At 34.5% G+C, this 24,808-nt stretch overlaps 1 protein-coding gene across 17 annotated transcripts in view; it reads left to right on the forward strand.

The window, feature by feature from the left end:
* LOC124182522 (plasma membrane calcium-transporting ATPase 3) overlaps positions 1 to 24,808 on the forward strand; it is a 125,630-nt gene that overhangs the window by 71,747 nt on the left and 29,075 nt on the right. For 8 of the 17 annotated variants that reach the window (XM_046569922.1, XM_046569924.1, XM_046569926.1 and 5 more), the window contains 6 exons: positions 1,789 to 2,165; positions 2,253 to 2,737; positions 3,009 to 4,054; positions 4,492 to 4,706; positions 4,834 to 4,985; positions 9,332 to 9,464. In XM_046569922.1, the coding sequence (XP_046425878.1) occupies positions 1,789 to 2,165; positions 2,253 to 2,737; positions 3,009 to 4,054; positions 4,492 to 4,706; positions 4,834 to 4,985; positions 9,332 to 9,464 (2,408 nt within the window). Of the gene's footprint in view, positions 1 to 1,788; positions 2,166 to 2,252; positions 2,738 to 3,008; positions 4,055 to 4,491; positions 4,707 to 4,833; positions 4,986 to 9,331; positions 9,465 to 14,756; positions 15,183 to 19,522; positions 19,592 to 22,576; positions 22,664 to 23,380; positions 23,407 to 24,808 lie in introns of those variants that run through there. The other 9 variants (XR_006870791.1, XR_006870793.1, XR_006870792.1 and 6 more) reach the window with 5 other exon arrangements.

Genomic DNA, 24,808 nt, shown 5'->3' on the forward strand with positions numbered 1-24,808 from the left:
TTCTATTCTAAATCATTAGAATCAGTCTAATGTCGGTCAGAAAAAATACAGCATGAAAATCGTGATTGGTTAGAAAAAAAAACAAATTGAAACGATAATCGTTTTCACCTTCGGCGATATTGTAATGGGTTTATTAAAATGGGATACCTTATGTACCTACATACGCACATCAATTTTTTTCTTCTAATCATTTAAGTAATATTTTTAGTTCCTTACAATCAAATATACGTTTTACATATTACGTATGCTTATAAACGGTAAACTTCTAATCTAACAAACATTTCATAACTTACTTTTTCACATCATCCTTATGTTATAAGACTTTAAATTTTTATTCTGTACTCAAACCAATACAAAAAAGAAAACATCTTCCGGTCAACAAGTTGATATCAAAACTCATCGCACATTTCCACTTTCTTGCAGGCTTTTGCTTGTGACTTCTATAAGTTTTTCGTTCACAACATGTGCATTAGAGTCTTCAGAAAGTAAAACATTAACACTTTCTCTTTTTTCGATCCCTCATTTTTCATCTGAACTTAGCATTATCCGGAACTTGATTCTAGATAAAAATACTTGAGAAATATTTTTTCAAACTCTTGAAATGATGAAATTTCAACATTTTTCCAATGTTTTATATGACTTCAAAAATATCGCGGATATGTAGTAGATTGGAAAAAATTACCCACTCATATACAACACTAGTTTTTTTTTTTTTGGTCCTAACGCAAAACAAAAAGAACAATATATTTTCTAATGATGATTGAACCTAAAGAATCTTTAATTTCGATGCTTTGAGCGAGCAGTTTTTTTACCGCTTAAATACCAGAGCAAAATCATTTTATTTATCACTTTTTTAAGAGGCCCAATTTCAGGTTATAAATCGAAACATTTTGAGGGGTCGGGATTGAACATTTTTTCTGCTGACTTGTTCATGCACATGAACAAACAAATTAAAAAAACAATTCGCATTCAATTGTTGCCTCTACATTCGCATGTAGCATTCCGTTATCGCCAACACGTCACTGACTATATCGACGCAGCATATCGACGCCAAGTGTGAATAATAATTTAATTAAACACTTTGTGCTTCTATTATAGCGATTTTTCGCAAAAAAATTTCATATCATTCCCAATGTGTTGTGCATACCTTACAAAACTACCTTAACCACCTAGTACCAATATAAAAATGTATCATAATTATTTGCATTATCAGTAATGGATTTTCATTGTTTTGTATTAACTAGTGATATTTTATGTTCCTGCATTTTGGTGGTGGACTAATCTGTTTTTTCCTTTTCTTTTATTACTGTTATATATATACACATAATATGATCCATTATATGTACTCTGATATTTGTTTATGTAAAATTTTAACAAAAATCGACGATAATCGTAGCAGTGTAACAAACTCTCTCTAGGATCCTAACAGCTTGACACAAGCTTCATTGTCTTTTTCTGCCTCTTTCTCGATACACACTTCTACTAACAATTTCAATTTATCTGCCGTCTCTGCGCTTGCAATTGTCAGCCTTGGCTTTTTGCCCCAATTCGAAACGAAGCCTGCCATCGTTCCTTCTCTTTTTGTAGTATTGCGTTTGTTTGTTAGATTTTTCATTCTCTCCCCCTTTCTTGTTCGCTACCAGCATGAGAGACTGATTGCAACTGCGGAGAATGGCTGATATCTAAGTATCAAGAAAGAAAAAAGACAAAAAAAATAAATAAACAAAAAAAAGAAAAAATTTATAGTCAATCGTTTTAACTGTGAATAAATTTGATTCAATGACAAAGGAGAGGAAGCTGGAGAAGTAACTGGAAACAGTCACGCACCTGCCAACGAGAAGCGTGAGCCGGCCGAAAATCATGAAGCCTCGTCTCAACCTCCTCCCGAACATTCGAACAAGAAAGAGAAGAGCGTTCTTCAGGCGAAACTGACCAAACTTGCTATTCAAATTGGCTACGCAGGGTCGACAATAGCCGTTCTCACAGTCGTCATACTAGTGATACAATTTTGCATAACGACATTTGTGCAACAAGGAAAACATTGGAAAAGTACGTATGTCAACAACCTTGTGCAACACTTGATCATCGGTGTTACGGTACTGGTAGTCGCAGTGCCCGAAGGTCTTCCTCTGGCCGTTACTCTGTCGCTTGCTTACTCCGTCAAGGTTTGTATTACTGTTTGGATTAAGCGGCGTCGATTAGACATGTCGCGTGAAGTTACTCTGAATTGACGTTTGATGTTGAAATTTCAGAAAATGATGAAAGATAACAATTTGGTGCGACATTTGGACGCCTGCGAGACAATGGGTAACGCGACGGCGATTTGCTCGGACAAAACTGGAACGCTAACGACCAACAGAATGACGGTTGTTCAGTCCTACGTATGCGAAAAGATGTGCAAGACTACGCCAAACTTTAACGATATACCAAGCCACGTCGGCAACTTGCTTGTTCAAGCGATATCTGTGAACTCGGCTTACACATCTAGGATAATGCCGGCTCAGGATCCTACCGAGTTGGCGATGCAAGTCGGTAACAAGACCGAATGTGCCTTACTCGGATTCGTTACCGCCCTCGGCAAGAGCTATCAGACTATACGTGATGATATTCCCGAAGAGACATTCACTAGGGTTTACACTTTCAACAGTGTGAGGAAAAGCATGTCAACTGTTATTCCCAGGCAGGGCGGCGGATATCGCCTCTTTACCAAGGGTGCTTCCGAGATCATCATGAAGAAGTGAGCATCACTCAACAACCTCTTATCTTTACCAAAGATACTCGATCAGCTTCCCTTTGCTTTCTTTGTTATATTTGGAATTTTCCTAGAACTCGTTAAAGAAAAATCCTTTTATTTATCTTCGATTCTATTGAACTAAAATTAAATGTAACTTTCTTTTTATTAATTGTAAATTTGTAAAGTATTTTGGACCGATGTAGGGAAGCGCTAACACACACACACACCCAACTCATTTTTAAACGGATATCAAAATGGAGTTGCCTTTCGACAGATGTGCCTTTATCTACGGTCGCGACGGGCACCTTGAGAAATTCACTCGAGAGATGCAAGAACGTTTGGTAAAGAACGTAATCGAGCCAATGGCTTGCGACGGTCTTCGTACAATCTCCATAGCTTACCGGGACTTTGTGCCGGGTAAAGCGGAGATAAATCAAGTCCACATCGACAACGACCCAGACTGGGACAACGAGGAGAACATCGTCAACAATCTGACGTGCCTCTGCATAGTCGGCATCGAAGATCCGGTCCGTCCCGAAGTACCTGACGCCATCAGGAGGTGTCAGAAGGCCGGTATCACGGTCAGGATGGTCACCGGCGACAACATAAACACGGCGAGATCGATCGCTCTCAAGTGTGGCATCCTCAAGCCGAACGAGGACTTCCTGATCCTGGAAGGAAAGGAGTTCAACAGAAGGATCAGGGACAGCAACGGCGAGGTGCGCCAGCATCTGCTCGACAAAGTTTGGCCGAAACTTAGGGTACTCGCGCGGTCGTCGCCGACGGATAAATACACCCTGGTCAAGGGTATCATTGACAGTAAAAACACCGAGAGCCGCGAAGTCGTTGCCGTTACCGGCGACGGAACGAACGACGGACCGGCCCTGAAAAAGGCGGACGTCGGTTTTGCCATGGGCATCGCCGGCACGGACGTCGCCAAAGAAGCGTCAGATATCATCCTTACGGATGACAACTTCTCCTCAATCGTTAAGGCCGTTATGTGGGGCAGAAACGTGTATGACAGTATAGCAAAGTTCTTGCAATTTCAGCTGACGGTTAACGTTGTTGCTGTTATTGTAGCATTCATCGGTGCTTGTGCCGTTCAAGACTCACCTCTAAGAGCTGTTCAAATGTTATGGGTCAATCTGATCATGGACACTTTGGCTTCCCTAGCCCTCGCCACTGAAATGCCGACGCCTGATCTTCTCCTTCGAAAGCCTTACGGCAGAACGAAGCCTTTGATATCGAGAACTATGATGAAGAATATACTTGGTCAAGCCATCTATCAGTTGGTCGTTATTTTTACACTGCTATTCGTTGGTGAGACTTCTTTTCTTATACATAATCCACTTCACTGCCCTTTACTTACTTGTACACGGTCACTCCACTCTCTCAACGTACGAATCCTTCCATCGGAATTTTCGGAAAACTTCTAAATGTCGTTCAAAAATTTATTGAACGTGCACTTCTTACGTTCGGAAGCTACAATTCAGTTTTTTTCCACTCTCAGACACGTGTAAATTTAAAACTTGCATCAATTCTTGTTTTTCTAGGATTTCGAAAACGTCTCTTGGGACATCTGCGTTTATTTCGATTTGTATATATCGTGAAAAAAAAAAGATTGACAAGATCTTTCAGCGAATAAATGTAAAAACTTGATGAATAAGTACTGCTCGAAAGAGTCTGGACTGCAAGAGTGTGTTCGATCGGGTGGAAGGATTCATTTTTGTGTTTAATTTTTACTTTTAACTTGAAAGGTGACAAGATGCTCGATATACCGTCCGGTCAAGACCCGATCAGGTCTGGCGGACAACCCACTCAGCACTTCACTGTGATCTTCAATACATTCGTAATGATGACACTGTTCAATGAAATGAACGCAAGAAAAATACACGGACAGCGAAACATTTTCGAAGGACTATTCACCAACCCGATATTCTACGGAATATGGATCGGCACTGCTTTGGCGCAAGTGAGTGATTGGACTCTTAAAAATGTTACATGTCGATCGATTGGCGCGACTTGACTTCTCTTTTCCTTTTCCTTCTCTTCTTTATACTTCTTTCGGTTTTTTTTCTTTTCCTGTTTTTCATTTTAAGGTAGTCATTGTTCAGTACGGAAAGATGGCCTTCCACACGAAGGCTCTTACCCTGGAACAGTGGATGTGGTGTCTCTTTTTTGGGGTTGGTACTTTGATATGGGGTCAGCTAGTCACGACGATTCCAACTCGCAAGATACCCAAGATACTTTCGTAAGTCCAAAACACAAAACAAAAACAAAACAGCAATAATATCGATGTCGTTCATTGCCTAAACAATATTTTCCGATTTTTTTTTTTTTTTTTTCTTTTTTTTTTCTAATACTCATATTCCCTTCATCGTCATATCATACACCTAGATTTTGCGGTATTTGTTCAAAACAAAGGGAAAAACAACTACCGTTTAGATGATAAAAGCGTAGCAAAGCATCACAATGATCATTACGCATTATAAAACTTATAATCCCTCGTTCGTGTCCATTAAACAAAAAACAAAAGAAAAGATTAAAAAAAGGTTATTCGTCTCGTGATTATTCGTGGCAAATATGCTATATTTTTTTTCAACTTGAGAACGTGTTGACGGAATTTCAGGTGGAGAAAAAAAAATATTGTCTAGTTTAGAAAATTTCTCCCTGATAATATTTGCTCCGAATGATTAACGACACTTAAAACGTGTAAATAGTATTGAACGAAGGTAACCAGCATGGTACCCATGCGAATAATGAAGATGTAAAAAAAAAAACAGATATTAGCACTGAAAGATTTTAGTAGCGTTAATAAGATAACAAAAAAGAACCAAAGAAAAAACTTAATTGTATTTATCTAGTCAATTTCTTTAATTAGTTTACCCCAATTAGTACATGGTAGTGGCCACTGCATGCTAGACATCACTAATCCACAGTAATTGATATGCCAGAAATAATTTGTTGAGAATTACGTGTTACGTTCCTATATTCCACTCTTATATGACCAGCAATCAACAGAGTGCGATTAATTCAATTTGACATAAAGAGAAAAGAGGAATAATTGATATTAATTTTATTCTTCTCATGTTTGTTTTCATTTTAATTTTTAGTTTCCTTGTGAATTAATTTAATTCTTTGTTTTTTTTTCCGTATTTTCCATATTAGAATGTGTATATATGCCTTGTGGGAAATCGAATGAAGAATAATATTAAACGAGTACTTGAGAAAATATCGTTCGTAACACGATTCGTAACTTTGTCAGAAAAATTGAAATAGTTGCATTTTTTAGATATAGCTTGAACGTTCCCCCATTCCTTCTTACAGATCTTATTTATATATATATATATATTATTAATATATATGTATAGATAGATAGATATATGTGTTACTGTATACAAAGTATACATACTATACGTATATCTGTATAATCAGTTTCTCTGTCTACACTAGATGTTGCATGATAATTACAGCTATCTAACATCTGCGTACTTGTTTGTATACTAAATAACAAGAGGCTGAAATTCTATTTTCTCCAATCACCATACAGAACTAAACAACGTGACAATAAATTTTCTAATCCTTAGCTTTAGTTTTTCAATGGCTTTAAACTATATTCAACCACATATAAAAATTAAATATGCCAGATAATCGGCCACTAATATGATTATGTAATGCAGAATAGTATGATTTTTATTCATTAAATTGTCATTCTCCTGTTTTACTTTACTTGATTATTTTTATTTATTATTTTTTTTTTATCAATGTTTTGTGTCGTTAATTTTGGTTATTTTTACTTCGATCACGCAACATACACGAGACAAATAGGGGTACTTATCATTGAACTTCACTGCAGTTTTCGTTACATGCGATACGTTTCTTTTTATTCCTATTCTTCTTTTTAATTTTTGCTTCGTTCAGGTGGAAACTCACTGTTCTTGGTCCCCGAACTTTACGACGCCAACGTCGAAGACGCAGGCGTTTCCACAACTTTGTTCCTGGTCCTAGTACATCCAATTCCTAACCCGTAGGTCCTTTTTCCATCTTCAAATTATACGTAACTACAATCTACGATCTCGTCTCTTGATTATTCGTAAAAATACGCTTTAATCATATACGCTGCTGTTACTTCAGATCAGTGAAAACATAACATGCTAATCACATCTGAGTTGTCATATTACGGCAAAACATGCAAGCGTTTTTCCTATGGTGCCGAGCTCGGTTCTCGGTCATGATCCTTTTTTTTACGTGTTTCTCACACCAGCTGTAAGATTTCGAACTTTGTATTCGAGAAGCGGTGGTTTTCCATACTGAAAACACCGCCATTTTCTTGACACCCTCAAAACCTTTTGTTCGAAAAGGTTATGTCTTGACTTTCAACGAAAGCTTCTCACACGTTTTAAAAACATTTGATATGAAAAGTATCGTCAATTCGTAAAGGAATATAAGTATATATATTCTCATTATTCCCAAACGCTATTTCATAAAAGCTTATTCTGTTGCAGATCGTATAATTTTAATTACGAGCCCGTTGATATAGATTTAGGAGTCGATAGAAAAGAAACACGAGAGTCAGATACGTAACAACAAACGAATGAATCACTCGACCGCTAATTTTAACGTACTAGGGAGTGATTAATCATCAACTTTTAAAACTACTGCAAGTATAACAATAATGCATGGAAGTCGCTTCCTGCTGCTGAAATTGCACAAAGCGTAGAAAATCGAAATGTTTTCGAGGCTTCCATAAATGTATCGACTAACAATATACGAATAGCTTATACTACCATATCGAAGTAACCTACATTCACGTGCCACTACCTGTGTACAGACAATCATTCGCGATCTATTATGTATACATATCACAAACTCGCCGATTCTCACAAAATGCAATGCAGAGCGATCAGTTTATGTTGCAATTCCGGATACCATGCACTCTTGAACAACGATAACTGAAACAATTTCATTCGTATAATGCGTTCTACTATCGTAGAGCTTTCTCAGAGTACACGGATGTTCCGAGAAAAAAAATCAAATTTATTTCCAACGAGTTTACATAAATAATCAATTCAGCAAAAATATTATGAAATCGAAACGTACTTGAAGACGTAAGAGATCGCAGTGAAAATTTACTATTGGTTCAGAATTTATTTTGGCTTTCGTAACCACTCCATGTAATCTATGTATTTCGTGTAGAATACTAATAATATTTGAAGTAGTTGTAAAAGCCGTAGATAGCTATATAAGCAAAAATGAACTTACTCCGTAACGTTCTACTGTCAAATAACAATGTCTTGAAGCAACGTATTTTGGTGAATTGATTATTTTATCCGTATGTGAATGGTTGGAATTAATTCAAGTTATTGTGCAATTCAGTTAACACCTACTCTTACGGCTCGTCATTGCCGCTGTCAAAATTTTTTAGAAAATCGTCACATCTCTGCGTCACGGATTCCACTTGAAACGCCTATAGAAGTCTTGCTTTGGCCCAAAATATGAAGCTCATGATGCGTAGACCCATCCATCGGATCTTCCTTCGCTAGATTTATGATATATTAGGTTGTGAAAAATTCACAGCTTATGCTCCACACTTGAATGTATGAGAACCCGTCATCGAAACTTCAAGAGAGGATATTGAAAATTAATATTTCAGGCCAAGATACCCAACAGGCTTCGTTTATTCGGGTATTCCACTCATAAAACTGCCAATGTAATAAATTTTAATCGGTGTGCAGAACGGTCCGATGGATCAACTTACACGTCAGAAGTGCCACATTTTGGCTCAAAAAACAACCCTACAAGTTTCTGCACAATCCGTGATCGGAGGTCTGATACGCTGCTCGTCAGTGCGTAAAACTTGTAACCGGGATCATAACGAATCCAACGATACCTCACACGGCATCATTCCAACGGACTTGGTAGTCGGATGTTACCCTTGCTGTTAGATTAGCAAGGGGATAACGACACGGCGGTTTTGGTCGATACGCCGTTACGCTGATACATGGTATGTCATCGCCCAGTCGTCGAAATAGTGCCGTCTTTGGTATCGTTGGCTTTGACGCGCTGCCGGCTATAACTGTGGTATCGCAAAATGAACAAATCATTAGATTCCTTCAAATCATCAAATAAATCAGTGATACCTTACGGTTGAAAAGGAGTTTTTGAGCCAATCAAAGTTCGAGAGTGAATGGAATTCAAGATAGACCCAGACAGGGATCGTATGAGTGTTAACCATCTTACTCATAAATTATACTGTTATTGTTAATAATACTAGTGTTTATTACCATCTACGAACCAACGATGATGATGACGATGATGATGAAGCTTGGGGTTAAAAACGAACTGCTCAGAGATATAAAAAAAAAAATCAGAGACTAAAAAAAGAAAAAGAAAACGGAAAGAGGGAGACAGATTTAAAAGTAAGAAAAAAAGAAAGAAAGAAAGAAAGAAAGGTGCGCGATAGGAATGGGTGCCATGCGTCGCGGAGCTGTTTACACGCCGGAAGCTACGCCGGAAACAAAAGATCGATCGTTCAAAAAAAATAGTATGAAAGGGAACCGAGTGATGAAGAACTGGTTTAATGTTTTTTAAAAATAGATGGGGCCGCGGCCAGCCTGACGATATGGATACGATCAATCTAGGAGACGAGAAATTCGACCCTGACTCGGATAAAAAGCCACGCGCCGGACAAATTCTGTGGATACGTGGTCTAACGCGGCTACAGACTCAGGTAACTATCTATCCCTATCACTCACTCTCTCATGATATATTCGCGGTTAATCAACTACTAACTTATTATACCCATGATATTTTCAAATACATTTACTGTACATACTATAGTATGTATATAGCCATGTTGCAGAGAAACATTATACATTCTTTAGGATATATAAACTTCATATTATTACTATGTTACCGTAGGTATACGAGTATACAACGTATAACGTATACGTATACATATACCAAATTCTATACCAATGATCCCTGGAGTTTATTATCATATACAGTGGTGTACCTATAATTTTATTCATTCAATTATTTATTTATTTATTTATTTATTTATTTATTTATTTATTTATACCGGTACCATTTCCCAACGTTCGCGTACCGTTCAATTTATCATTTATTCGTTTGTTTATATATTTATTTATTTATTTCTCTATTTTAATTATTTTAATTTTGTTTTCGTTCAGTAACCAATTATTATTCGTGCATGTATAATATACATGTTCTAATGTACATTTATGGAACAGTAAAATTCCGACTGCACACTGCAGTATTTCACTCGCTTTATACTCTCGGAACATAATACATCTATACTATATAACGAATGTATATAGGTTTGGTATTCTTACGTGTATTTATAAGGAAAAACAAGACTTTTTAATCGATTTTTGATAAAATTTGCCGTCATCCCTTTATTACCACTGCAGTTTAACGAGACATCATTTTGCAAGATAGGTTGTCATTTGTTTGTCTATTATTTTGTATTCTCGTTGTTACGACTCCCCTCTCACTGTAAAAGCCGTATATATATATATTTCTTTTTTTTTTCTGAAAGAGTGAATCGGCATAACCCAGTTCGAATGCACAATTTTACACAACCGCACTCGTACGAGTGAATTGATTGATTGATTCAAAAAAATGTTCCTCAGATTTTGAATTTTTTCGGCGTTGTATAAAATCCAAACTGGGTAAAAATTACGAAAAAACAATTTTATTCCTAATATATTTAACTGGAATACAGAAGTACTGGTGGAAAATCAAAATGGCCGCCATGCGATGTGCTTGAGAATTTTTCGTGGTTGTACGATCGTCGTTTTGAGGGCTCACAAATTATTTAGCACTGTTTCTCGCTCAACAAAATATCGGTTCGAATAGTTGGCTGATAATTTTATCATTCTCGAACATCTAGAAGCTGGGATTTTTTTTATTGTAAAATTCACTTGTACGGGTGTTTAATGTCTTGCCGATAGTTCTGCACTCTTTATCATCCACATTTGAGTACATTTATATACACTCTACACCGATATACATATACATACTTTTGAAGAACTTTGTTTTTCTTGCACTACAATCTTGTTGAATCAGTTTAATTAATTTTCAACATACGTATACTGATAATCTGCTAATATTAATTACCAAAATCTTTCCGTTACTCTTGAATTCATCAGGTTTCTTTCATCGGCATATCCGCGAAAATTTATTTATACTAGATAAAATCCAGTCATAATTCACGTGACAATAATTGATAGAAAATTAAAAATTGAAACAGTTTTTTCAATATCCATGTCTGAGAATTTGCCCACATTTCTTATGTACTCAACGGCACAATTTTGCTGTGACGAAACTGTATTACTTGATAACTTCATTCAAAACACACACGGTTCTTCAAAAGTAACCCGTATCTTGGAGTACGAAACTAGTCCCCCGCCCCTAACTAAACCTCTGAAACTTGACACTAAAGTTTCGAAGCAAATGTGTCACCTCAACCTTCCAATTTGTCTGCAATTTTTTTTTGTTTTTTTTTTTTTTTTTTTTACTAATCCCACACGGAACATCCCATCTATTGGAGGTCCCATACAGGATCCCCACAGCTCCGTAAGACGTCCAAATCCGTGATGGATCTCTGACAGACATCTGTAGAAATCCACAATATGTACGGTCAGATGAAAGCCAATGACGGACACCCATTTGATGTCTGTGAATATCCATGCACTTGAGTAATACCACCATAGACAGTTACGAGGTGGCGAATGGTCGCTCCCCCCTTTCGCCATAAAAGAGAACTCCTAATTATACAAACCCCCAGTAAATCTACCCTTTCATTTATTTCGGATTTCGTCCGGTATTTACGTACTTGACTGTTCTTAAATGTCTAGTTTGTCAATTGTCCCATCGTCTAGGCCTTGGAGTTTTTGTCTAAGGTAGAACAAAATACGCACATGACAATTGTTTGACGTAATTTGTGTGACGTGACAAAAAATGTCGGTTAAAGGTATTAATTTCTTCCGTACAAAATCGATAATCGCTCCAAGATCTATGTGGATATCTAGTTGAACTCTACTTTTAACAAATTGACAAGATCGAAAGTGCAAATAAATAATGGATAGAATGGATCTCCGTTAGATTTCCAAATTTCTGCTTCACAAAATCCATGAGATCTAGTATAGTTCTACTAGATGTATAATAAGCGGACATATTTAGATCTCTAGTAGAGCTGTAGTGCACTTAATTTCGGTTGAAATAGATGTCTATTAGAGGTATTGCATATCCATCATGGATGTCCATGGTACGTCCATTAGAGGTAAATGTTCCGTGTGGATTACCCACCCCTCTTGCCCCGATTTCTTAACAGCTGTAGCAACAACGATTATTACGTAACTGAGCAGATATGCTAATTATTTACAAATTCCATTATCCGTAATTGCGTCTCTCTCTCGGAAAAAAATTTAAAATCCTTTAAAGAAAAATTTATCGTCATCACTTCTCCTTGTTTCCCGTTCCGATGAAACTAAACTACTAAATTTAGGAACCAATCACCAATTTTTTTTTTTTTTTTCCTTTCTGTTGCGATTAGTCGTTATTGTTAAAATTGTTATTGACTCTGTATATACTCGTTACATCAAGATAATATCTGAACAAAGAATTGTCGATTTGAAAATATACTTCCCTTCGCCACAGAACGTGCGTAACAACATTCGGTATTAAAAATAATCACCTTAGGTGCGTAACAAACGAAAAAAAAAAAATCATACCAACATAATGAAATATTATACATCTCACTTGCGAAACCGAGATAGCCGAGTACTTAAAGAACGGAAACATGAAAACGGAGAGGAAAATCGCTGCGTAAAATAGTACATAATGCTACAAGTGCGTAAAATGCGATTTTACCTACTAGTTGCACAATATACTACTTCACGAGTGCGTTAAACGTACGAACGTACGTATTTTTTACGATATTTTTTTGCAATATTGTGCGGAAATTTTATAACAGGTCATTACTAAAAAATCAAATTCAAACTTGAAAAATATAATTTTTAAAATCAAGTTAAATAAAATATAAACGTCAAAATAATCCTCGACATCTACATGTACATATACATTTTTTTATTTATGGAGAGTTTTAATATAAAGAGGTTTAACGTAACGATAAACGAATATCTCGAGTAGTGTTGAACATTTCAAATCATTATAAACACCACAACAATTGTTATCTTGTATGAACTTATAGAATCAACAAAACCGAAAAAAATGGTTAGGAATTCCTAAACGATATGAAAACGCAATATTCAGTATCACGTACGATATGTTAGAATTACATTATTGTTTACACGAACACTGTAAGGATACACTATTGGGATGATTCTGCAGCTTCCTTCAGCGTCAAATTCGTTAAAATCCGCAGACTGTATCAAAAAGTGCCATTTTACGCACAGTATTGCAAAAGAAATGTATCTCAACTACGCCCACGCACACACACACAACCATACGTGAGATGATACATATGCAAATGTGTCATAGGTGAATATGAATAGTAATTTCATGACATTGCACTGAAATATTTTCGAAAATTTATTCCGTTGTGAAGCGTGAGATATATGTATATAATTTGAAACAAAATTATTTTCCGATTCTTTTTATTCTATTTTTATATGTTCATCGATCATAATTACGGTTCAACCTGTTTGTATTATTGTATTTTTATTAGTTTGTATACAACATATTGGGATTCAGAGTCTATGCGCGTCTAAAGCAGCAATATGATGTCGCGCTGAGTTATCGGCTGATCGTTTGAAGTAAATCCCAAGGATATGAAAGAATGAAAAAATTTGTGCAAATGATGGAACCTTCGTTTTACTACATTGAGTTGATGAAGTATCGTGTATCCGTTACAAACGAGTTTATATAACGCGAGCATACACAAAGTACCCGTTTCCACGACTGTCGAGTGAGTCTGTGATTGCGCATGCGCGGAGTACCTTTCTGTACCGCCGCGCGCATGCGCCGTCACGAACAAATCTGATATTACGCGACCCTAACCTCAATTTCATGCATTGTGAAATAACGCGTAACACACTTTTGTTGTACAAAAAATCGTGTGCAAAAAGAAGGCAACGGTCTTTTCGCCTCGTGTATTTGCAATATTCGTCTTCGGCTCACCTACGACATATATCGCAAACTTACGCTCGGCCCAAAAATATCGAGCAATTTTCCTCCTTGTTACGTAATATACTATTTGCAATTAAATATAACAATTTTCCGACACTAGGTGGCCTCTTTCGATACTCTGGATCCCAATATAAACAATTTTTATTGCAATTTGACAACACGGAATAATATAAAATTTTTTCTCGACCTGTGAGGAGCGAAATATATATTTTATATCTCGGATAAATTAATCCAAGCGACGCGGGGGACAGAAGGGGGTTCAAAAATATTAAGTGGCGGGTGCGCTATGAGGTCTGTGTGTGTGTGTGTTTTTTTTTTATTTTTATATCTTATTTATTTCATTATGATATTGTTATTTTCCATCTTTTCATTAATTTTTTATATATATATATATTTTTTTTTTTCTATTGTATTTACTTATTTTCTGCGTAAAATTTTGGGTAAATAAATTCGCGCGTACCATTTACACCGTAACCTAAAATACTCTGTAGGCACGTGACGCGTTATACAGGATCACTCGTCATTATACAATAATATCGGGAACCGTATATCGACAGTTTGCAAAAGGAACTTGAAGTATGAGATAATGTTTTCGTTTTCACATTAGGTAATATACACCGAGTATCGAGTGTATTTTATGTAGAAACATACAAAATTACAGTTATTGTTTTTATAATTACAAAAAACTAAACAAAACAACAACAACAAAGCAACACACAAACAAGCCAAAGAAGTAACAGTAATATTTGTGAAATACATAAGTAATGAGAGAGAGAGAGAGAGAAAGAAAGAAACAAACAAACAAATAAAAAGCTCATACCAAGTAAAAAAATATCTTCTTTGACAGATAAGGGAAGGAAAATCCTACGAGGAGATACGCAGGCAAATGCATAAGATTTGAGGAACGTTTTGGTGACTTTTTTTTTTTTTTGTGCGTGTGCGTGTGTGTGTCTTTTTTTTTTTTTTTTTTTTTTTTATTTAAAATTTTTTCAATCAAATAAAAAAAAAAAGATAGAACTAATGATTAAAAAACAACAATAAAATCGTGTAGAAGAGATAACTGGAGAAAGAATAAAACGAATGAAAATATATCTAATAATAGTAATGGTAACACATGTATTACGTAACTAGTATTAGTCGCATTAACCCGTGCCTATATACGCGTAAAGAAAGAAAAAAAAAAAAAAAAGGATAGAAAATGAAACACCTGTCGGTATTTAAGTTGCAGCTAAGAGAATGTTTTTTATTATCATACAAATATGTATATATTATATATTATATATATTTATTATTCGTCCAAATATATAATATAAAATATATATATATATGTGTGTGTGTGTGTGGATATTATCACGCACATTATAAAAGTATTAAATACGTTACAGCTAGTACATGAAAATATAGTGAATAGTTGAAATCATGCATATTATTATTGTTATTGTTATTATTATTATGATTATTGTTATATAATAGATATATATATACTATGAAGATAGATATTGATGCATTTTTATAGTTATCTTATTTTATTTTCTTTTATTTTTACTAATTTTGCTAAAATTGTGTGTAAACAGTATAGTACTATAGGACACGAAGATTTCATAATAATCAAATATATCGCACAAACCTTTCATATTTATATATTTACATATGCAATTGTACGTTTCAATAGCCGTAACGTGTGACGGTATAAAAAGTAGGTGTATCACACACGCGCGCACATTGTTGTGAGAAGGTTTCATCCTTTCAGGTCGTTTTTAATTATGGCAAATCTCGTACAGCTGTCATTCGTTGCGCTTGACGTGTTGTAACAAAATTTAGAAAAATCGCGAATAGGCATGAATTTTTGCGAAACGTAGAAAATGACGATGAAAAAAGAAAATCGAATAACAGGAAACGCGAAAGGCGTGAAAACAAACAAACAAAAGCAAAAATAATTCCTACCGACGAACGTCGAACAATTCCGATTCGAAGTATATCCATTTATAATTGTGCATAGACACGTGTACCCTGTAATATACTCACGCATACTTTATGATGCACTCAAGTTATACTGCAGGTTTATCATTTTAGTATTATTTAAAACAATCAAACTAAAATTAATAATGACTCACGCATAAATATTTTTTTTTTTTTTAAATACAACAAAAAAAAAAAAAAAAAAACACATGTTTAAACAGACAATTTATACGCGCCTCTTAGGAATGGTCCACGCAGTCCTTCTTAGCCTTGTTAAAGTTAATTGTCTAACAGATTAAACCGCAACCTTACATTTGTTTTATTACCTTTTACTTTGTTTCTTTCACACACATACGCAGGTATATTTTTTATTCTAAGAAACTCATTGTATCTACTTTTTTTTTTTTTTTTTCTTCTCATCTTCTCCATCCCACAATGTGTTGTACATACACACAACATCTCTGTATTTATCCTTTGTTTCTTACAATTTTTCGTTTATCCCTACATATACATGTAGTAATAAAAAATACGCGATCACGCGAAATTTGGTCGAAGAATAATAATTTAAGAAAACAAAAACACCGACAACAACGATAAAAAAACAACCAGCAACAAAAAAAAAAAAAGAAAAGAAAACAATTTCCAAACGAAGGGAATTTTTTTTTTTTTTTTTTTTACCTGCAAAAGAAAAAGACCTCCTCCTCTAAATTTTCAATTCACATCGTTTTCAATGACTTGCATCACCATCGTACTTTTTTTTCATTTGGCACACTTACGCATGACACTTCGTCGAATCCACGAGAAACAAAAAAAAAAAAAAAAAAAAAAAAAAGGAAAAAATAAAAAATGCCGCGTTCACAGAATTATAACACCCATTTCTCTATGCAACGATACCGCCCATGATATTGTTTGTTTATTTATTAAATGATTTAATCGCTTATACTTTCCTTTTCTTCCTTCTATTTATTGTTAATTCTGATGCACTTGTATTATTGCATATATTGTATAAAGCTTCGCGGTCACGGAGCGTGGTCACACTTCGCTGCTTCCATTCCCCCCCTCCCCCCCCCCCCCCCCCACAATTTTTCACATCATTCTTCTCGACATCAGAACCAAATCCAATACCGTCAAATAATAATTACATCCGCCCCGAAGTCGTGTATCTAGTTTTATTTTTTAATCGAAATCATTTATTCACAGTACATTATATAGTATACGTTTCATTTGGATTTACATCATTGATATTATTATTATTATTATTTTTCTTTTGTTTTTTCTTATATTGACAAAAATAGTAAATCGGAAACTTGACTTCAGTTATACATTTACTTAAAAAATTCAATTTCAAATCTGGTCTCTCTTTAAAAATGAAATAATATATCTAACGAGAATCTATATACACAATACTAAATCCATCAGCATAAATTATAATATTTTCCTTGTCGTTATTATTGTTATTATTATTATTATAATTGCATGGATATTAAAACAGTATAACGTGACGTTGATAATAACGAACAAAACCGTCGAATCGTTGCACACACACACACGTTGTGTTATATACACATAAAAGTGCAGGCACACAACACATTGATTTATATGGATCGTATATTATATACATGTATATATGTTTGTTTATTTATTTGCATACCGATTTAATTTGTAACATTGGCGAGAATTTAACATCCAAAAAAGTAACATTCGAAACACGCACGCCCGTTAACATGGAACAAAACGCTACGGCGTATATACATATTATAATAATGATATTGTGGAAATGAATGTTGTCGAATGAATGCAAACGCTTTTACCTATGATAAAGAAATAGGTTCATGTTTTATTCCTGTCGCACTACTTAATAATTTGCTATCATTTTGTACGTCGATGCCAATTACTCGTACAATGCGGTGTAATGATATCTGAAATGTGTCGAATTCCTTCGACGTCTGAAAATTTGTAATTATACATCTAGATTTGCGTGTCATCGATAGCGAAAAGACAAGTGAAAAAATATGAAAGGAAAAATTTTGCCTCTCGCAACACTCGGTATAAAATGGCAGCAAAATACTCTCATCGTCTCGCATAACCTATTCTAATTATACCTGTTGTTATATCATTGGTCGATCGTCCGATGAGCGTTAATTAAATACCGTATTATCAAAACGAAGTGAAAGATTACCTATAAATCGACAGTTTTTACTAGACAGTTGTCTAAATTACAGCTATTAATAACAATCTTGCTATTACGTATATACAAGATATCATGCATAATGTGAACATGAACGACATGTCACGAATAAACTGTAAGCCGTCTTACTCTATAGACTCCATCGATTTTTTTTTTCCGACTTACTTTATCATTGTCTATCGTTTCTTCTTCTTCTTCTATTCTTTACTTGTTTCTTCTTTTCATTATTATTGTTATTACCGCTATTTTTCTTTCGTTGTATTTCTCTTATCCAGACAGTTTTCTTTCATTCTCATGTTGCATTGGGTCACGGTTTTTATTCTTCCCCGATTCAAAATTGCAAACGCGATGACAAAAATTCTATCTGCCAACACACACACACATATATACATACATATATTTCAATCTTTATTATCGTTGATTCAAAATTCGATTAACCGGCAATCCCAAAACGTCACACGACTAAATAGAAATTTGTCTGGGTCAAGATTGTACAATTTTATTTTTCTCACAATGACACTCGTACAAAGGTTCTCTCAATTGACGGTTGTTGTATTCGTTAGGTACACTCGAAGTCCCGCAGTTTCGCTGATTCGGTAGCGAGTCGGATAGGGGAGTGGGGGGAGTGTGGGGTGGGGGGAGACCGACCGTCAGTTGCTCGTGGAGTGTCGAACGGTTAGGACCTGAAAGAGTGACCGACACGGTGCTCGTTATCAGTTTCATTTCGATCATATATCATGTATTTTCTTCTCACCTTTACGATCCAGAAACTCGACGACTTCGACTTTACCTAATTGTATCATGAAAATGATTATACGTACGATACGGCAAAGATTCGAATGTTATTTATTTTTGTTCCTGTAATCTTGAACCAGAATTGTAATATGCAAGGAATACAGATTATTTGAAGTTTAAAATTTATTTTGCTGCCTCGTTTATTAAGGAACAAAAAAAAAAAAATTATATTTGCCTCGTACGTATAATTCTTGTAACAATCGACGAACGCATACGTATATATCGTTTGAGTGAATAATATTCTTGTAACGGTGAATCGTTTCCGTATAAGCGCAACGCATAAAATAGCGTGTTAACATCTTATAAATGCATACGTATACACAATACATTATACATGCATTACACGCCTACGTGCTTACCGTAATACAGATAATAAATGAATATACGAGTAGGACAATGAGTTTTAATGTATGTGTGTATATGTTTGCATATGAGTCAACATTATTATAATTATGTACTGTATGATGAAAAAGCGAACCGCACTGTTCATAAATATTTAAGTCAATACCTTGAGAACTTTTTCCAACTAATTATACGTTATATAGTCTTAAATAATTACCATCTTAATCATATACGTATAAAAAAAAAAAATTCAAAACATCAACAAAAAAAAAAAAACAAAAAAAAAGATACAAGTCAAAAAAAAAACTGAATGTGTAACCTACTTTCAGACGAGCAATAGAACTCTGGTGCAGAATGTATCTGTGACAGGCAGATCTCCTTCTCAGGATTACCATATGGTTAGTTCCCAAGTCCAATCTCAGCATTGTTTGATCGTTTTTTTTTTTTTTTCATATAATATACTTTTCTGTCAATTTTAATTTACCTTGACTGTTTTGGTTGATTTTTCGTTTCTTAAAAATGTGATAAAGTTTTTGAAAAAAAAAAAATAATTACAATAATTCGTATATGAAAATACATATATATTTCGTTTCTGTGCCTCCATTGAAACGTTACGTCTTATCACACGTACAGTTTTCACTTTTGTTCCTTTACGTAATAGATTTTTTGCTTGTAATTCGCGAGTATCAGCTATATTATATCGTATATAGATTGATTGATTGATCACTTTTGATGCGCATATATATATATATATATACTTATTATATATAGCATATTATTGTTTTCTTTGTTTGTTCTTTTTTTTCTAAATCTTTTGTCACCAAATTGCGCCAAGTTTTTTTGCCATCTTTTATATAATAGAGCCTTGCATCAAAAATATTATTATCAACATTGGTTTGTTTGACGTGAATCGTTGCCTGCTGGGCTACGAAAAGTTTAAGTTTGAAAGTATGATTACTAACAGCCTTAATTGTAATATTATTTCACATTTCTTTCCCTTGGGGCTGTGAAATAAAAGAATATATTAATCAATAAAACACACGGGATAAATAGTCAACTGTTTAAATGAAGAAAAATAACGATTTTTAAGAACATGTATATTTCGCTTCGCGCAAGAAATTCGAAATGTACGTACGTATAAATTTGAATGAAGAAAGGAAGGAAAGAAAAAAATGAAACCGATAAGAAATATACGGCTAACTTTTCACAGCCTAAGGAAGACGAAGCGCTGATCTATTTTCTGTTTTCGTTTTCACTTTGTTGTATAAATTTTTTTTTTTTTTCATTAAACAATTTTTTTTCTTCCTGCAAATTAATAATAATAATAATAATTTGGCTGCCGTGTTGTGCTTTCTTAATGTATTCATAATTTTCTTTTTTCTTTTTTTTTTTTCACTTATTTGTTTAATTTTGTTATTAATGTATTCAGAGCTGTCGCGTAATGTCGCATGTAAGTATGTACGTGTATAAAAATATTTATCGAACATTACGATATATATTTAATTATTATATACGATACATATTACGCTGCGTGTCTTTCTTGTGTATTTATATAATACATTGACACTCTTACGTTAAATCGGTGTTCGCTTTTACAGTATATTTATATTTATTTATTTATTTTTTTTTTTACAAGTTTCATTTCGTGTTTTTTCTTGATTTTATTGTTTTTTTATTGTTATAACGCAGTGTGATGTTGCTGTGATCTTGAAATTGTATGATATTTATCGATATGTATGTTTGTCCTACTGTATTTCATATATACATATAAGATTACGTTTTCTTTCATTCAAATACGTGTCTGTAACGCGGTTTACACCCAACGGGCTCCAAGGCACCGCGCTCATATATATATAAATATATGATCTAGTACGCGGCAAGTTGCCTCTCGATGTGTTACTGCTGCTGCTGCTGCCGATACTTTCGCTGCTGCTGCTGCTTAACATATAAATAACATTATATTAACAATAATAACAATGATATTCCCCTCGTGCGTCTTAGTCCAGTCAATTTTAACGCGCGTAGGCGACAAATATCTCATCATTGTTCACGAAACTGATTGACCGTAGTACACGTTCAGCAATGGCGCCGATACCACCTCGCTTGTTTCTTCCACCTCACGACTTTGAGTCACGCTTACCGCTCGTCCCGGATTCATTTTTGAGGGAAACAATTTTTACCCGCATCCTTGTTGCTGGCATAATCAAGCAATACCTATCAAAGTTGGCACAATTTGCACAGTTGTCAATAGAATGGCTGGACCGTTGCGTCACACCTTCTCATATGTTAGTCCGTGCGTTAAATTCGGCTGGGCAAGAGCGGTCAAATCAATTAACAATATCGTGTAAATAAATAAATCGAAATAACAGTTTAAACATGAAAAATAAACGTCAAAAGTATTTAAAGTAATAATTTCACCGTACCATACATTGGGAAGTGCATGTTATCACAAACTGCAGTAATTAGTTGTCACGCCAAGTTCTCTAATTTTCGTTTCATCTTCACCTGCACTACTGCAGGTTTCCTGTTTTTTTGTTCCATTTTATCTTGTTTTTTTTTTTCTTCAAACTCTGATTGATCATTTCGGGAGTGAGAGTGTGTCTTCAGAAAACGGTCAATACGCTAATGTTTGTCTTTCGTGTCTACATACATACATGTATACGTAATCCGTGATTAATTTTGTTTCTCTTTCATTCCTGTCGTTTTTCATCCGTTCCATATAATTATCTTAACAATAAAATAATTAACCAAACAAACTAACAATAATTAAGAAATAACCAACAGCGTATCGGCGCTCAACTTTCACCTGCACCTGAAAAAAGACTTCCTAGAGTTCGATTTACCTTAATTTGCAGTCGGGTGTTGGGGAGAGAAAAAAAAAATCGGATAAACGCAAATAAAATTTTTATAAATCCGTACACGTATTTACGGGGGAAAATAAAGGAAAGAAAAAAAAAAAAAACAATCATGAAACATAAAAACATAACAAGATTTCGTTGCCTTTGCCTCTAATAATTATTTTCAAAGTGATTTGAGTGAACAACTACTACTGGTTTGATTTTCATTTTCCTTTCTCAATTAATTAACCTACGGCAACAACCTTATATAACAGAAGAATTTCGGCGTGCCAAACAAAACTTGGATAATTGCCGTAAATTATAGCAATAACAACAACAACAACAACAACAACATTAATTATCCAAGTATTAATAATAATAATGATGCAAAGTGTGTTTAAATAATATGTAAAGAATTGTTTAAAAAAAAAAAAAAAAAAAAAAAACAACAACAAAAAACAAGAAGCTAAAAATTTATGAAAAAGAAAGCTTATAGTGGTAAAACAGAAGTGAATAAGACTGATGGTATGATTTATGATTTGTTAGCCAGCGGAACCCATTCGAGAGACTGAGGTTTAACAGGGCGGCAGTCTCTTGCCAGTCGCCACACTATTCCTGTCGGAGTACAAACAAGTACGTAGCTTACGTAGATGATCGCCTGTTGTACTACATTGTATTATCAACCTTTTACGTATGCCTAATTTAAAAACCAAAACCAAAGAAAATAAACCAACCAACCAACCAACAAGCTCCATTTCTTTTTCTTTCTCATATACTACTCTTGCGGTGCATTAATTATACAGATGATTATAATGACAATCAACATTCTTTATAGATTTCTCTTTACCAAGTACAGCGGCATTGGTATAAACGAAAAAAAAAATTACTCTTCGATCTAAAGGTTTGTCTATAACTACTATTGTAACTGTTGTTCAATTCGTCTACCTTTCTTCTCACTTTCCTGTCTTTCTTTGATCTCATCGTTTCACAGTGATGTGAAGATAGCATACGTGATCAATTCTAGAGTCACATTAAAAACAAACGAAAAAAAAAAAAAAAAACAACACTAGGAAAATATATCTTCACACATCATGCTGATGCATATTGAAACTACAATTTAATGTAACCTTATAGTTGTGCACCTCAAGTGTGTATGTGTGTGTGAAAAAAAAATGATTGATTTGTCATTGACTTGATATTACATTGGCTGATGATGTTAATAATTATGATGAAGGTGATGATGATAATGATGTTGATGATCGTGATGATTATGATGATAATGGTTATGATGATGACATGACTTGAAATGAGATGATGGTTTACTGCACCGATGTGTTTTTTTCTGTGTAGCGTGGCGAGTCGAGTGGTGGCCGATCGAAAAAAAAAAAAAAGAAAATAATATACAATTTCGTTATTAATCAATATCTGTCCACCATTCACTGGCTGTGATCGTAGTAATATAGTTATTACCTGAGTGTGCTGCGTGTTCCGTGACCCCCACCACCACCACCACCAACCACCACCCCTTTTCACCACCCTCAAATTATGGTGTCGTTTTTTAACCCGTTATATATCGCAACCAAATCATTATTTATCAATTAACACAATTTTACAATTCATATGGTATTATATACATATTATAATATACAAACAAAAAGACTCACTAATCGTGCAATATGTTGGAGGAAAGAAAAAATCATTACACAAATTACACAGAGAATTTTTTCTTCCCCTATTTTTTATACGTACATATATATGCATTACACATATACACATATATGTATGTATGTATAGACGTGCATACTATAATCTTGTCGTTCATTATTTAAACATTTAATTATCAACAAAATTATGTCATTTAGTCTGCGTTGCACCTTTTCTCTGTCTCTTTTTCTTATATTATATAAATATATAATTACAGAGTAAATTGCTGACGACTGAATGGTCCGCTGTCTGCTACAATTTAATGCGCATGCGCAACGATCCGAGAGCGCTTGTTTGCCAGGCTGACCAACAGTCGTGAACGTAACCTCAAAAATTTTTACAATTGTCGCTGTCAGTTGCGTTCAACGCCGATAGCTGTCAGAATTTGTGAGGTTATATACATCGCGACGAACCGTCGTCTAAATTTATGACGGTTGGTCGCCCTGGCAAACAACTGCTCTCGAATTGTTACGCATGCGCATTAAATCGTAGCATATAACGGACCATTCCGTCGTCGGTAATTTACTCCGTATATACATATATACATGTATTAAACATATTTATTATTATACGTATGTATACATTGTGTATCTTATCATCGTGACTAACAGAGTTTGAGAGTGTTTCGTTGCAGTGAACTAAACACCTTATATTATACATATTATATAATATTACTATTTTACACGTTTCACATCGTAATTAATATTCCCACTGCACCGTCGTTTGATATAAATCAACGATAAAAAAAAACAGAAAACAACATGTTTTCACACTTCTCTCTCGTCACCTCACCCGCAATTTCCAGTGAATATTATACATATATAATTATTCTCACATTGCAACACCGTCAACGACAAAGAAATTGCCATCTGTCGATCGTTGACTGTGTTAAATACATAAATTATATATGTTATATATATATTATTTTAGCAAAAAACAATTGGTCTCAAATTTCTGTAATAATTCCTTCTCTTTTCTCTATATTCATATCAATCACTTCTTTTAACTTTCAACTCTGAAACACACACATTATAATGTGCGGCAATCTCAGCTTTTGTTTAAACATTTTCTTCG

Source organism: Neodiprion fabricii, chromosome 5, assembly GCF_021155785.1.
Source record: "Neodiprion fabricii isolate iyNeoFabr1 chromosome 5, iyNeoFabr1.1, whole genome shotgun sequence".
Taxonomy (NCBI): Eukaryota; Metazoa; Arthropoda; class Insecta; order Hymenoptera; family Diprionidae; genus Neodiprion; species Neodiprion fabricii.